This window comes from Bison bison, unplaced genomic scaffold (assembly GCF_000754665.1).
Source record: "Bison bison bison isolate TAMUID 2011002044 unplaced genomic scaffold, Bison_UMD1.0 scf7180017864145, whole genome shotgun sequence".
Classification (NCBI taxonomy): Eukaryota; Metazoa; Chordata; class Mammalia; order Artiodactyla; family Bovidae; genus Bison; species Bison bison.
The window spans coordinates 7,474,023-7,490,723 of NW_011494717.1; the positions used below are offsets into that span (position 1 = coordinate 7,474,023).

Consider the following 16,701-nt stretch of genomic DNA (forward strand, 5'->3'; position numbering starts at 1 on the left):
ATAGCTTTAATCACATCCCGACTCAGCCTTTGTCTCTCCAGACTGGAGGGCCGTAATCTCTCTTGTCTGTCCTCACTTGGCAGCCCTGCCTTCCCCTGGATCGCTTTAGCTGCCCTTCTCTGGAGATCTTCCAGCTCCGTTACATCTTTCTTGAGGTGGCAGAACTGAAATGCACAGAATTCTCTAGGTGAGGATGATGAAAGAAGACCGACGTCAACAACTCTGCCCCAAAGCGTTCACGGAAGGTCCCTGCCACTGTGGGAGTGCGGCAGGTGTAGCTCAGGCTCCCAAGAAGCCCACGGGGTCCTAGGAAGCCCTCAGGGCTCGGGACCCGAGGGAATGAATGCCTCTTGCTGGAGGTGGCCTGGGACGTGTGGCTCCAGGGAAGGGGCAAGGGAGGGATGAAAATAAGCAGGGGTTTTCGGGAAAGCAAAATGGAGATTCTGGGATTTCACTCAGATGCTTCCCCGGTAAGACCAGCTATCTAGAGTGGCCTCTGAAAGGGGCCCTGCCAGACCTTCCAGAAGTCTCTGTCTCTGGCAATAACACTGTTGCCATCCCTGGAGGCCAGCAGCACCTTCCCTTCTCTCCCTCGTCTGCAGCCCAGCAGTGCAGGTCCTACCCATTCTGTCCCATCACGGCTGCCCCCAACCCAGTAGACTCTGGACATATTTTCTGGCCTCATCACCCTATCTCCCTGCATTCTTGTGCGCTCAAACTGTCATGCTCACAAATGCCAGAGTGACCTTCCCAAAACTTGACTCCCATCACTTCACACCCCACGCCGTCTCAAAACTTCTCTAGATAAACACAACGTATTTTCAAGAGGATAAAATGTAAACCCTCAGGCTGCCTGCAAACTACCTCTCCAACCAAGATAGAAGGTGTTCTTAAATGAAACCTCCATCCACTCAGCCCAGCCAGTCTGCTCACAGTCCATCCTCTCCCTGCCACATGAGTCCTCTCTCTGAACATGCTGCTCAGGAGGGTCCCAAGTGGGAAAATCTACTTTCCCCTTCCAGGGATCACCTCCCTTTGAAAGTCCAGCCCCTCCCCACAACATCTCTTTGGCACTTCAGGCGAGACCTCGGACCAGGCTCTTGGGTACCGGATGCCTCCATGAGTGTTGATCTGACGGACCAGCTGTGGGAACAGCAGAGGCGTCTGCAGGGCACAGTTCCCAGAAAAGTCTCTGCCCTCCTGAGAGGCCTGCCAGCCCTGTTTTCCCCCACCCCTTCAAAAGCATGAGGAGACGGGAGTGGGCAGCCGTGTGCCTGATGCAGGCTCACAGGCAGGGACACCCCCTGAGGGGCTAGGGCCCAGGAATGGGAGACACCCTTTCAGAAAGTTTTGTGCATAAAAACAAGGGGCGCCAAGTCACTGAGTCAAGGTTCCAGAGGTAAGTAAAGGAGCCCTTCGAACCTGGACACAAAAAGCGCTGTCTTCAGAAGCAAAGGGATCTATTAGGTGGGAAAATGAGCCAATACTGCAAACTCTCAATAACCAAGTTAAAAGGTTCTCAGCTAGCTTCCCTGGTGGCTTAGACTGTTAAGATTTGACTTGTAATGCAGGAGACCCAGGTTCGATCTCTGGGTCAGAAGATCCCCTGGAGAAGCAAATCCTCTGGCTACCCACTCCACTATTCTTGCCTGGAGAATCCCATGGACAGAGGAGTGTGGTGGGCTACAGTCCATGGGGTTGCAAAGAGTCAGACACTACTGAGCAACTTACACAACAGCTGGCTTAAGCTGCCATGGGACAGACTCCCAGCTTCACACAGCTTACACCCTCAAATCCTTCACTCTGAAGTGGGGCAGTGTGGCCCTTGTGAGCTCACTCACTGGGGCGCTGTGTTGGAGGTTCCGCCTGCAAAGAGGAGTGAGTAACACTGGCTTTGGGCCGGTCTGGCTGAGCTCAGCGCCTGCTCCCAGCCCCCTCCTCCCCTCCCCCTCCCTCCCTTTCTGGGTTATTCTTAGCAAGAAGTGACCTCAGAGTGCTCCCACTGAGCAAAAATAACCCTGGAGGAAGTTGATGGGTATAAATCTTCAATGAATAAGTGTATCTACCTAGTAAACAGGGCAGGGAGCCCCAAAGGACCAGTCCCCCACCAGGGTCTGGTGGGCAATGGCAGATACTGTCCCTCCTAGAGTCCCATGTGTAACCAACCCGAGGGACAAAGCTGGTCGCAGGGTTGTCTGGGCCTGCAATCAGGCAGGAACCAGCTTCAGACACCCTAACTTGTTACTCTCAATGTCCTCGGAGCTGGAGAACAAGAAGATACCTCTTCCTCCCAGCCCGACACTCGCACCCACATGCGGGCCTCCGCTCTCCGGCCAGCAGTGACCAGCCCCACACGGTGCTGTCCCCTCCGCGGGTCTTGAGAACTGGCCAGCTAGCAGGCCCTGCACGCAGGTGCCAGCTCCCCTCCGAGGCCCCGCCCAGCCCTGTGGCTGGCTTCCTGTTTCCTGTTGCCGCGGGGGCCCTGAGCATCCTGGCTCCTAGGCCAGTGCCACAGACCGACGCCGCCGCGTGGTTGAAACGGGCCCACCTCTTACTCCTCAGACCACCCTTCCGCTTAGCCACAGGCTTACTAGTATGTGGGTCAGTCGCCCTGCTCAGTTCTGTTTCATCTGGATGCTTTTTAGACCAGGTCTACACAGGTTTTCAAACAGCCCAGCCTTCGTATATTATTTTAAAGTGAATTTAGGGTACCCAGTCTCCCAGGTGGTGAGACTGGAGTGGTGAGAGAGGATGAGCACCCCGGGCTTTGCAGCTGGGACGCTGGAGGCCAAGTCTAGGTCGTCCTCTCTGAATCTCGGTCTCTTCCTCTGACTGTGGGGACAGTCACGACAGCAGCCCCCACCTCCCCATACAGGTTTGCTGTCAGCATCAAATGAGGCCCATGGGGGTAGAAGGCCTTCGTAGGCAGTCGAGCCCTGTGCCACTCTCAGCCTTTCTTCAGGGTTGCCAGTCTCAGTGAGCAGGTACCCAGTGCAACGGGAAGGGGTGGTACACCTCTGAATGGAAGATCTGGTGGAAGCGACACACTCTCACTACCAGCTTTTCTGTGCGAAAACCCAGGCTTTGGTTTAGGTATCTTAGATTCCCAATCCATCAGGGAATGATACTTCTGTAAAACACAAAATCGTGCCTGTGGATGTGGTGACAGTATCAAGTTGATATAAAGGTTTCTAAACTGATTCTCAACTTCTGTACAGACCAGGGAACAAACAGCTCTTAGACTGGTGCTTCTCCGTCAGGTGTGTGGACCCAGGTCCGGGATCGCAGGGCTGTTATCTTGTCTTAGTTCTTTGTGTTCATTTTAATTTAACAATTGGTTTAAAAGGGAGGGCCAGCGTGGCTCACGATGGCTGCCCTGGGCTTCATTTGCAAGACAGGCTTCGGTGGGCTGTCACACTGGGTGGGCAGAGAGCAGGTAAGGCTGCCAAGAACATCAGAACAAATGTGCCCAGGGTGCTCAGGGAGCAGCAAGCTGACGGGGTTTCTTTGGCAAGAGGTGGACGCTGAGCACCCATGCAGAAGCAGGAGAAGTCACGTGGTGAGGAGCCAAACGAAGTGTTCCAGGTCTCATCCCATGAGAAATGGAGCCCCTGGAGATTTTTTTTTTTTAATATTTAAGTTTTAGCTGCACTGGGTCTTCATTGCTGCACACAGGCTTTCTCTATTTGTGGCAAACAGGGGCTGCTCTTCACTGTGGTGCTCAGGCTTCTCACTGCAGTGGCTTCTGTTGCGGAGCACGGGCTCTAGGTACACGGGCTTCAGTAGTAGCAGCATTCAGGCTTAATTGCTCCACAGCATGTGGAATCTTCCTGGACCAGGGATCAAATCCATGTCCCCTGCATTGGCAGGTGGATTCTTAACCATTGGACCACCAGGGAAGTCCCCCTGCAGATTCTTGAACAGCAACGTGCCCCAAGCTGTATTTACTGTAATTATATGTGGCCTCCTCTCAAACACATTAGGTTGAAATAAGTCTTATTTATTTGGCAGGTGCTCAGTTGGTGTAATGTGTTTGTGGCCAAAAAAGAGAGGGCTGGGGGTGTTTAGAGAGATGCTGCAGGCAGGTGGGGCCCGGTCTGGAAAGGACACAGCCAGGAGGCTGATGCAGGAGAAAAGTGGAAGGTCCCCAGAGACAGGTAGGTCTTGGGGGCAAAACCTAGAGACCCTGGGTGGGGAATGGCGAGGACACCACTGGATATACCTGATCCCTTCCTGTCCAGCAGTGGGTGTGCAACGTTGGCACAAATCAAGAGCCCGCCTGCAGCCAGGTTTTCCTCTCGTGCTTCCCAGCACTGCCTGCTCTGTTCCACCTGCCAGGGTTTGAGCCGAGCCCACCACTCCCTCCCCAGTTCCCAGGCTTAGCTGGATGACACACACTCAGCTGCCTTAAAGCACCCTGGTCAACCCGTTCCCAGGATCACAGCTTTACCAGGTCCCCAGAAACCCACCCTGCTGTGCTCCTTGGCTGGGGAGGGGAGGAGGCCTGGGCAAGCATCGGCTCTGCAAGAGGCACGGGAGACCGTGGACTGGCCCTGGGCTGCACCACAGACTTCCCTTATGCAGGCTCCCTTCGGGGTCAATGGGGCTGCTGCCAGGAAAGACCGGCTGGCTGTTCTCTGTGCCCTGCAATGTGCAAGGGTCCCTGTCACAATGCTGCTTTGGATCCCCTGCCTCCCCAATCAACATTGCCTCCCCGTGCTCCATCCCCCTTCCCAGGGCCTCTCTTGGGAGTCCAGGTGGCTTCAGATGTCAGTGAGGACTGGACCACAGCAACACTGGCCTGCACAGGATGTGTGCACCTCCCAGGGAGTTCTGAGAGGCTGATGCCAGGCTCCCACACGAAAGGCCTTCTAGACCCTGGCCCACTGGCCCCTGTGGGGGCCAGAGGGGCAGGCTTATGACGCTGTGCATTTGGAGCCCACCTTGCTGTTTGCACAGCATCCGTGGAGGTGGACAGGGCAGGTAGGGCTGGCAGCCATATTTTTTCCAACAAGGAAGAAAAAGCTCAGAGAGGTTCAGTAACTTGCTAAGGTCACACAGCTGGCGAGCAATAAATCCAGCACTGCTGCTTCCGTTCCACGTAAGGACAGGACCGACTTTGGCTGACCATTGGCTCTTTGGTATTTTAACCCATTTAATTTTCCCAGGGGTCTAGGGGGAATGCATCCTTATCATCTCTATTTTTCAGAAGGGGAACCCAAGGTTCAGGCGGTGACTTGTTCAAGGTCACACAGGTGGTCAGTGGTGGAGCTGAGATTCAAACCCAGGTCTGCTGGATTTTAAAGACAGTGCTTTTCCTTCCCTGCTGGGCCCCTTTTCCAGGCCAAGGTGTGTGACCCATTGACCCTTCATCCACTGGGCTGTGCACCCCCCTTCCCTTTCTTCATCCAACTCTGGACACACACTTGGGCCTGACTTCCCTGTACCCGCTGGTTCAAGGGCCTCCCCCACCTCTCAGTGATGTGCCCTCCCTCTGGTTCAGGGACTCACAAAGATGAGTCAGAGGGCTGCCAGTTCCATTTGCTACAGGTGGTGGCTCCCACCCCTAGCGCCGGAAAGTAAGGGTGGAGCGTGCTCTGCAGATCACAGGCACATGCATGGCTCAGATACGGAATGACCGATGGGTACTGACTCCATCGGCACTGTGCCCCTCCACTTTCCCCGACAAGATAGTCTATCTGGGGGGTGGAGTGGAGGGGCACCCAGGAATCTGGAAGTGCAGCCTGGAGTCTGCTGCAAGCTGGAAATCCCTTTGAAGTCCCCAGTTTTATCTTTCAACTGCCTGTGCATTTTTCATTCCAGGCCATAAAATATCCATGTTTGCTTGAATATTAAAAGTGTTCAAATTACTTACCAGTTAAATGACTTAACTTCTGCCCTCTTCCGCTCCAAATCTCCGAGCAGCATTGGCAGCGGTGCACTTCAATGCCCCACAGGTTCCCAAACCTCCTGACTCCGAAAACCCCGTCACCTCCAGTAGGTGTAGCCCTCCCTCCCTCATTGCAGCCACCGTTCACTCTACTCTCTGCCCCACGGAAGAAAATCCTGCTCCTCTGAGAACATGTCCTTGAAGAGCTGAGTTACAATTAATGCAGGGCTCCTGGCTCCTCCTTACCTTCTTGCTCCAAGTTTCCCATTCTCAGCTGGAAGGGACGAAAAGAAAGGAACCAGCTGTCGTTGGTGCTGGCAAATAACTACTGTTCTGCCTCTGAGTTTAAGGCATAAGGAAGGCAGGCTCCTGCAGCCCCCGGGCCCTGCCCCACAGAGCACTCCTTATCTTGGGCAACCCAGGAGCCTCGCCCTGGAATCCGAGGCAGTGGCACCCAGAAGCTGGGGTCCTCTACTTCGACTAGACTTAAAACAGTGCCCAGCCCTCCTTCTCTCTGACAAAAGGACTCAAGAGCCTGCATGTCTTCCCTACTCACTTTGATCAGACTTCCAGACTTTAGTCCCCTTCATCCAAGTTCTCCAGGTGGGACGGAGGCCCAAGGTGGGTGTCTGGATGGGGAGGGAGGGGCCCATGCTGGCAGGCCAGGGAAAAACAAGTCCTACCCTCTTGCTGCCCTTCTAGAAAGAAGGTGGGAGTCAGGGGCCTGCTTCAAGTCCCACAAGATCCATAATGCAAGTCCCCTGGCCTCTGGGGGCATCCAGTTCAATGTAGAAAATAGGAAAGTTGTGGGAGTGGTTTTTGGGTCCAGAGAATGGGGAATGGAATTGGGCTCTTAACAGCTGGAGGGGTGCACCCCATCCCGCAGTCTTAGTGTGCCAAGGTCCCTACAGGCCACACATCACGGACGTTTAGAGCCTACACGTACGGGTACGTGTGTGTGTGTGTGCGCGCAGGGCTGGGGTGGACGCCACTTCACTCACCGGGGGGTGCTTGCGCTTCCTGCCAGGCCGCCCCACCTTCCGGGCAGTTGTGCTGGGCTCCTGCCGCTCCTCCTTGGCACGAGCCTCCTCCTGCTCCTCTCCCTCCTGTGGGCACAGACACAGCCTGTAAAGCCAGGGCTGGACCCCCAGAGCCCTCCCCAGCATCCCACTCACAGGGTAGCCACACTCCCAGGGCGGTGTCACGCTGGCACCCTGGTAGGGATGGTCTTCACCCGCCTCCTGCCTGGCAGAGCTGAGCCACTCTTGCGGGCCGATTTCAGTATATCCTCGGGGGGACCTGTGGGCCGCCCCGCTGCCCCGGCAGAACACAGCTCTCCCTCGGGTGGACACGTTTTCTGAACCACAGACTCATCACACAGGCTCTGACAAAAAAGTTGTTTCTGGACATGAGTTTATTTATATGGGAAAAAAAAAATCTAACACAAGTGCAAAAATGAAATGAGCTCAATATTGAGTGAATCACCTTTATTGAAGAGAATCCCCTGAAGAGACACACGAAACTGAGCGACGTCTATTGGAAGTGCACTAGACCCTTGGAAGCAGGCTTGTCACAGCCGCTCTACACACGCCTGCCCTGAAGCACCTGCCACATTGCACTGTCACCCCACACGAGTGTCTCGGGGACTGTGTCTTGGTTCATTGTGATGCCCCTCTTTCGGTGACTAGGTTGGACCAGAAGCTTGGTTTTGTTACCACCCTTCACCTGTGCCAGGGCCAGGCCCTGCAGGGCTTGTCTCATGGGGCAGACGCATAAACCTAGAAAGTCCTCCTGCCTCACTGCTCCAGCCTGGCCACAAACCACCCACAAGTCGCTTCTGACTCAGCGGCTCCAGCATGACTAATCACGAGCACAGACTGTGTTGGGGCAGGAGAGAGAAAGGGACCCCGACCCAGCGGGGGGCCCACCGGCTGCCCTTCATGCCCCTGTGTGATGATATCAGCAGCTTTGGGCGGCCTTGTGGTCCTCCCAGGGGAGGGCGCTGGCCCAGAACCGTGCTGGGGCCACAGAGAAGGGGAGGCACACAGATTCCCAGGGGATTTCATCGAGGTGGCTCTCGATGTCCCACTCAACTTTCATTTTTTGTGATTTCAAAATAGCTTGTGGTTTGCCACATTAATTTTCAGGTGATGGCGAGACATGCGGACGGAAACCTACTGTGACCAGTCGTAGACCTTAGACCCGTGGAAAGAGCAACCCTGGCCCCTCTGTCCATCTATCCATTCAAGGCCCATCTGGGACAGACCAACCAGGAAGGAGATTTGAGGGCATCACAGTTGAGGTTCTGGGAGTTCTCGGAAGAAATGCAAAGAGATGATGACAGAGGCGCCAGGCCTCGGCACCAAGGGGAAAGCTATGGTAGAGTTGGAAGACATGGAGAGAGTGTTTAGAGGAGCAGAAAGTGGACACCAGTGTACTGTGGGTCCAGGAAAAAAAAAGGGAGCTGCCAACTCAAGAGGCAAAAATTGACAGACACAGAGAAGTTGAGGGCAGCGCAATCTGGTTAGGGATGGGAATGGCCAGCCTTTGGAGAAGCTGTGCAGAATGACACAGCAGTGAGGACTGAGGGCCCGGAGAGGGGCCAATGAGACCGTTTGAGGAACCCAGCTGAGAGAAGTCTGGAAGAGAAGCCAAGGACAGGGAGCACGGTGCTGGCTGTGGACAGGAGGGGAGGGTCCAGGGCAGACAGAAAAGGCTACCTTGGGGACCAGAGACCCTTGAAAGGCTCTGTTTAGGAAAAACTGGCAGAGAGACTGTGAGGGCAGAAAGGCTGAGGTGGGACACACCCAGGTGGAGGAGAGGCCTCTGGGGGGTGCCTAGGGGGAGTGGGCCAGACCTGCTGGTTCTGAGCGATCTTCCGAGACCCCACAGACACCCCTGTTTAAGAAACAATCACCTGGATCACGCAGACAGCAAGGATTCCCAGCACTACTGAACGTTTGTGAAGGTTCCAACTGAATCTAACCAAATGCGGTGAACTTAATCTGAGATGGTGGTTTTGGTCAGATTCCACAATGGCTAAAATGGCACCGTCTTGACTGCGCTGACCAGGTAACTCAGCATCCCCAGAACAGGCGGTCGTAGAAAGGCAGCGCTTAGAGCAAACCTAAATTAATATGTGCCTGGCTTGTTTGTATGCTGCTTTCAGGACCATTCTCTCTGAACCTCAGTTGCTGCATCCATAATGTGGGGGCATAAAGGTGTCTGGTGCCCATTCTGCCTGATTCTTGGGTTCTTAAGAAGGCAGATGAATAAAATGGTTTATCCCCTTGTTCAATTCCCAGAGCCTAGAACAGACTCAGCCCTTGGTGGGTTTTCCACATGCCCCTCAGATGAGAGGAATGACATCTTCCCTGGAAAAAAGAGGGCCCACCAAGCCCCTGGACTTGCCTACAGAATACAGGCCAGACCTGGCTGAGCCTCTGACTGTTCCTTGTGTCCGGGTTGACGGGCCTGGAAGGCACAGGCAGCAGCCAGGGTGGGGTACCGAGGTGGGTCGGGATCGGTGTGGGCAGCCAAAGGGTCCTCCCACCACCCAGAAATTCTGGCCTCTGAACTGTTTCTTTAACACATTGCATTTCTTACAGGAGGATTCATCTGATTTTCTAACTTTTGCTCTGAATTAATCGGAGGTGTGAAAGCCGGTCAGAGGCTCAGAACAGCACTCAGGAACCACAGTCACCAGGCCGCCTGCACAGACTAAAAACAAAGACACCTGACTTTTAAGGACCGCCAGGCCCACCCCCACATCAGCATATGGAGAAAGCCTCTGGGGGCCCCTGATAGTCAACCCCCTGCCATCTGGAGACTTGCTGTCATTCCTCACCTTAAGCCACGCACTCTTGGCCCAATGCACAGAGGCACTCAGCGCATCTTCCCCTGTTGAATTTTATTCAACTCAACACCCCCAAGAGGAAGGGGTGGAGGACCCTGACACCAGGCCATCTGTCCAGTCCTGGCATGTTGAGAACAGGGAGTCCCCGGGGCCCTGTCCTGAGCCCGTCCCTGGGGCCCAAGTAGGCCTTCGCTGCCCAGTCCAACACTCAAGCCTCAGGTACCCTGGGGTGTGCTCAGGAAACCAAGTGGCCATGAGACTTGGCAGGAGTTGCAGCCAGGTCTGAGTGACTCTGGCCCATACCCTTTCCATCTGGACCCGCACACAACTTTGTGAAAAGCGTACTATTTTTGGTCATGTCATTCTTCCGTGATGTAGCGACATAGCAGGGCAGAGGGAGGCGGTGATACCTTCTGCTCTGGGCCTGCCCTCGTTCACACCCATGAGGGAGAGGGGATAATACACTGAGCAGGGTGAGCAGATGGCTTGGGGCCGTGCCCCTCAAGGAGGCGTATCAAGTGGTTCATTCCCGCATCTGTCAGGGGGCCTGTTTCATTCAGTATCCTTGCTGATGGGTTGAGCGAAGGAATGTAAAATATGCTTATCAAATCTGCAAGTAGCATTGAGTTAGGAGGCGTCACTAATACTCTGAAAGGGAAGAATCTGATCCACAGTGACTTGGAGCAGCTGGAAAACAGTAACAAATTGAGCAGAACAAGCTTTGAGCCCAGGTTGGTTTCCTCATCTGTCAAGTGAAGGGACTGGATTAGTCAATCCTTCCAGTGGGAATGGGCAGAAATTCTAGGGAGGTGGGCTTTGTGGGGAGTGGGCAGGGGAGGGGCAGGCTGGACTTTCTGCTCTGCTCTTTCCTCACTAGGCCCTTCCAGCTAGTTAACCTCTCCAGCCTACCATTCTGCACCTACAAAATGGGAATACTAATACCTCCTTCGCAGCAATGGTAGAACAATTAACTGAGGTAATATATGGAAAGCTGACATGTGCAAGGCACTCAAGAATTGCTAACTTCCTTTGCTCTGCACGTACAGACCAGAACTATTCCCAGAAGTGCCTCCTCCCTGCCCCCATGCAAATCCCAGCTCACGGCCTGCATATGCAGCCATCACTCACTGCTCAGACAAACCCCAACATCTGGCTGGTACCCGCCGCAGTGCAATCCTCAGGAACACTGGTGCTCCATGATCTTTCCAAAATGCAAAACTGATTATGTCACTCCACAGAGCTTAAGCCCTTGCGGAGGGGGCTCCCAGGGTTCTGCGGGATCAGCCCAAGCTCCTTAGCCCGGGTAAAGGCAGGACCTAGGATTCCGGCTGGCAGCTCCAGCCATTGCAAAACCACCACACCAGGTGCAAATGTGGGCTGCTTCCTCCCTGGGACTTTGACATAGACCCTGGCTTCTGCCACGACTACCTTCCTCTCAGGTTGACCAGAAAACCCTGACTTTTCTAACCTCACCTCCTAGATTCCCTTCCTTCTCCTTTCCTTCTCCAACACTGCAACGGACTGCTGGCTCTCCTCCTGGCCAGGCCATGAGCCCCTCCAGGGAAGGAACTCTCTTATTCACCTTGGCCTCTGTCCCCAGTGCCTCCATTCCCTGCACCTGGCACAGGGCAGGGACTCAAAATACTTGATGAGTAACTCTCACATAGTAGATGCTCAATAAACAAGTCAGCATACACAGAGAGAGAGACACATGTGTGCAAATCCACAAACCTACACCAATACAACCAAGCAGGAGGCTCCAGTGCTGCTTGATCATTACAACTGCAAATCAGGCAACCGGGTGACTAAAATGTACCTTCTCATCTTAAACATGATCCTGTCACTTCGATCTATATAACCCTTTACAGGTTTCAAAGCCCCTTCGCATTTGGAGGCCTGTTAGATGAGGCAGTTATCATCAGGCTCTCTCAACTTCTGAGGCTAGGATTTGACCTACATTTTAACACAGCTCACTGGATGGATTATTTTAAGCCACATACAACTTCTCATTCTGAGGAGCTGGGCCATGACGATAATAATCTCTCGCATTTGTACAGTACGTGGTAATTAACAAAGCATTTTCACATACGTTATTTCATTTTATTCTTATGCCTTACAGAAAGTAGAGCTGGTTCTTTTTTTTTTTTTTTCCATTACGCAGGCGGGAAATCTGAAGCTCAGAGTGGTTCTTTCAGAGATCAGAGAGCCAGCAAGGGAGGCCTTAAGAACCAAAATTTAAATCTTTTCATTCCCAGCCCCTGGATCTTTCCACAGCAACATGGCACGATATCCTCCTCTGCCGTGTGCCCCTGGCACGTGTACATATGTGTGACATGAGCAGGCAGGCAAGCCAAGGTAAAGGTATGTGCTAGCATTTACACGTACACACACCCACACACGGTTGTCTCAGGGGCCTCATGCCTAGACAGAGACCCCTCCCCCTAAGAGAGAGCACATCCCACAAGGCCCTCGCCCAGAGATAGCCAGCCAGACACATGTGCTCCCTTTGGAACGCACACCGGATGCTACCGACACGGCATCCACTGAGCAGATGTCTCAAGTTGGTGTTTGAGTTGAGGGGATGAACTTGCCGGATCTAGCCAGCCACTTGCCCGGGCCCCCCGGGACAAGAAGCACGTACCAGCCTTCGCCAGCTGGCTGGCCAGCCTCCCAGGACCTGTCTGTGGTCGTGGAATTCAGTGAAACGAATTGGCTTCTCTGGCAGGCAGAGCCCGTTCTAGGCACCTGAGTCCCCAGCCTGCAGAGCTACAGGCACAGGACCCCCCACCCCAACCCCTGGGCCACCCCACACACGCTCATGCACACGCACACACCCAGCAGGCCCAGGCCAGACCATGGAGAGGTGGCCTCAGGGCGAGCTGCAGGAGGCTGGGCGGGAAGGCAGAGACACCAGACACTACTGTTGGTGCTCACACTTCCACACGGCCCTCCTGGGCCCCCTCCTCTCCTGCTCTCAGTCACCTCCCAGAGCTCAGCAGTCCTCTGTTCCAACTATCCAACAATATTCAACAAGCATTCACCGACTGCTCGGTGGGCTTCGTGTAATAATTATTGACGAAGGTCTTCCACGGCTCCCAAAAGGCCCCGTTCCTGGGCAGGCAGCGGCCATGTCCTGTGGGCCCTCCCACCCTCAGAGCTCCTGGGCACTTGCACACCATGGCTTCTCCCAGGTCCTTCACACCCCGTGCGCCATGCTGGGGCCTCACTGCCCTTCAGAAGAGAAACTCCCCCAACATGCACCCAGCCCACCGCAACCCAGCCGTGCCCACCCTTGTGGTCCTGGAGCTTCCATGAGGCCAGGCCCGTGGATGAGCTCAGAAACATTTATTGCACACCTACTGTGTACTGGAAAGATAAGCAAATAGGGAACTCAGTTCAGAGGGAGAGACACCACCTAAACACACAAGGGCCTGCACTGTGCCGAAGGCCGGATGGAGCACGGCCACTCTGCTAGCTGCCAGCCCGGCAGCCCCCAAGCGCCTCTGCCCTCACCCCTTCAGCAGCCCACCCAGGATGCGCAGCCCACCGTCTCATCCCTGCCCCACCAGCCACCCTCACTTCGTGGACAGAAAGAATCAGGTAAACCATCATGTGACCCTTACCAAGTTTCTCAGCCTCTCTCAGCCTCAACTTCTCACCCGTAAAAATGGGGATAATGACAGTGGGCACTTCCAGTTACCGTGAGGATCAAGTGAGGAAATTGCCAGGCACAGGTAACTCCTCTAGACTCTGCCTTTCCATGCTGTGCATGTGCTAAGTAGGGTGATTATAAGTGAGAGCCCTCGTTGCTCTGTGGCTCTCCGTAAGGGCAGCTGCAGGCCAGGTCCAGTCCTTGTGCCCAGCCCAGGTGCCAGAAAGGAAGGGCTTCACCCCACTTTACACTCTCCCTGGGACACCCTCTCCTGCTCAGCTCCCTGCCGGCCCTTTTCGCTCCACAGAACTGAGCTCGGCTTCCCCACCCAGCCCATGGCCCCTCATGGAGCCTCCAAAGATAGCAGAGCCACTGCCATAGGACTTGGGTTCATCCTGAAACTTGCCTCGGTTTTGCTTCTGCTCAGTGGGTGACAGGAGAAGGGCCCAGGGGCTCTTAGGTGCTTAAACCCACACCACTCACACCCTCAACTGCACCATCCTCATTCTTCTCCCAGGCCCTCAGTCCTTGAGGCTACAGTAGATCTTGGGCACCAATGTGCAGATAGGGCGGTAGGCAGAGAGACAGGCAAATGGGGAGAAAGGTAAGAAGGTAGATAGACAGACAGCTAGTTAACTGTCCAAAATAAATGATAAGACTCAATCTGTGCCACGGCCCTGTGTTAACTGCTCACACACACTATCTCTTGGAAAACTCTCATTTTGATGCTCAGCAGTCATGTAGCTGAGTCCACATTCAAACACATGCCTGTCTCCAGAGTCCAGCTGATCCCTGCTCAAGACTGAACTGACTGCAAAGCTAAACACGACAAGTTGTAGCAGCTAACTTCGAGAAGTTGAGAGAGCCTGAACCCCACAATGGAGGTCTTGGTCAGCTCTGGGGCGGTTGTGAGGGGTGGGCACTATTTACTTCACTCGTCTGCTCTCCATGCTTGAGCATCTAATCAACTCCACTGAGCTAAAAATGGACATTTTTTATTGTCCGTGGACCGTTATTATTAGCTGTGTTCCTAAAGAGATAAGGGTATTTCTGCCTTTTCTGGAACTGTTTAAATGTGTAAGAGGGAAGGCTATTTCAGCTACCCCTATGGTGACAATTATAAAGCAAAGAGCCGGCCCTGAGTGACCATGTGCAATTTAAGTGCACTAAAGGGAAGGCATGCCTGGGGGTAGGCACCGGACCTGTGGACCAGCAAGAACAGCTGAGCCTGGAGCCAGGAGAAACCCCCCCAAGGATGCCCCTGAAGCTCACAAGCCAGAGCTCAGGAAGTCAGTGCTTGCCAGGCCTCTGGGTTAGACTTAGGTGAGGAGGGAGAAGCCCCCTTCATGGAGCTGGCCATATGTGTGTATATATACACATGTATGTAAACACACACATACATGCATACACAGGCACACCTGCTGTGCTCCCCAGCACAAACACATATCTCCCCACCACCACCACCACTGGCGCTTCTCCTACCCAGCAGGAGAGGGCGAACTGTCCAAGGAGGAGCCTCCCTCCTCCGAGGGCAGGCATGGCTTACCCATCCTTGTGTCCTCCTATCCCCTTCCCTTTGCTAGGTCCTCCAGGGAGGACTATTCAGTTCACCCAACAGACTCGGGGAGCCCTACTATGTGCCAGGTACTGGGGAAAAAAACCTAAGTTTGAAGAGAAAGAAAAGAGTGAAGGCAGAAGGGAAAGAAGCAACATGTATACAGCAGTGTCTTTACACAGAAGAGCATGTATTGGGTGCGTGTGTGTGTGTGTGTGTGTGCACATGCACACACGCGCATATGTACCCAGTCATGCATACTAGCCTGCACACGTGAGCTCCTGTTAGGGGTGAGTGCCCCCAACATCCACCCCAGGGCAAGAGCACGGCTACGCAGAAAAAAGCGTTCTCTGACCATCCCGACTTTTAGTCTAAATAAACATTCTTTAACTTGCAGCAGAAGAAACGTGGCTAGGACCATGGAACATCACAGCAGGGAGGCAACACCCACTCTGTTCCCCCTTCCCGTGGGTCGCAGCCTGAAAGGCTCAGAAGCCTGGGTTATAATCCCAGCACCACCACTTGCTAGCTCTGTGGCCTTAGACAAGTGACCTGACCTCTCTGAGCATCAGTTTAGTCTTTAATAAGATAGTGATGGAAATAACAGAGCCTATTTTGGGGAGCAGTTGTAAGAAGGCAAGCGCAGAGCTTAAGAGAACACCTGGCAGACAGTCAGCAGTCAATGCATCTGTTAGGTTTCTGAAGCCAGAGGAGAAGGGGAGCAGGAAGATGAGGGGCCCAGCCTGGGGCCTGGACTCCTCGCGAGACACTGATTCACACTTGGGGATCCGAGGAGGCCCTTCCAGCCCCAAGGCTCGGAACGCTCTTGGTCCCCTGCCCTGTTCCTCTGCCCCACGTCTCCCCTCCACGCAGGACCTAGAACCCATCTCCATGATTCCCTCTGAGCCAGGACCCAGGTTCCTGGCCTTCCTACAGTTCACCTCCTCCTCCCTTCTCTGTGGCCACATTTACCCAGCTGACCCTTCCTGGCCAGAGCCCGAGAGCTCAGCACCCCTTCCAAGCCTGCCTCCTCCCAGTCTCCCCAAGCAGCCCCGTCCCTGCCCAGCACACGGATGATAAGGTGAGGGAGGCTGCAGGGAGAAGGGACACTGGGCAGGAGCCAGAAGGACACCAAATAACGCACACCTCTCTGCTCTCTCAGCCTACTGTCCACAGCGCTGCACCCTGACTGCTTGATCTGGGCTCTGGGATTGCTCTCCAGTGAAGGAGTCTCATCCACTCTCATTCTCCTCTCTGTCCTATCCATAAGGTATTTTCTGAGCATCTGCTCTGAGCTAGTCAGGCCTTGAGGATCCACCCCAATGACAGTATTGGGGTCCTGCCCTCCAGGGACAGCGGCAGGGCTGGATATGATCCACACCGGTACTTCTCAAGTCCCCTAGAGGGCTGGTTAAAACAAGGATCGCTGGGTTCTCCCCAGAGTTTCTGATTCAGCAGGTCTGGGGTGGGGCCTGAATATTTGCATATCTAACTCTTCCAGGTATTGCTGGTATTGCTGGTTTATAGACCACAGTTTAAGAACCACTGATTCTCTCTGTAATTCAAGGCGGACTGAAGCCAGGGCTTTGATCAGAAAGGAGGAGAGAAGCTTAGGGAAAGGGCACACCAGGCAGAGGAAGCAGCATAAACAAAGGCCTGGTAGCTCCAGGAAGTACTGGAGTGAAAGGTATAGGGGGGCGTGGCCGGTGGGGAGGGAGGGGGAGGCGGGAAGGGCACGGGGGGCCAGG

The 16,701-nt window shown here is 54.3% G+C and overlaps 1 protein-coding gene across 1 annotated transcript in view; it reads right to left on the minus strand.

Moving 5' to 3' along the window:
- Positions 1-16,701, minus strand: part of DNMT3A (DNA (cytosine-5-)-methyltransferase 3 alpha) — a 101,251-nt gene that overhangs the window by 58,339 nt on the left and 26,211 nt on the right. The window contains exon 3 of the mRNA XM_010840688.1: positions 6,892-6,996. Coding sequence (XP_010838990.1) covers positions 6,892-6,996 — 105 coding nt within the window. The remainder of the gene's footprint in view (positions 1-6,891; positions 6,997-16,701) is intronic.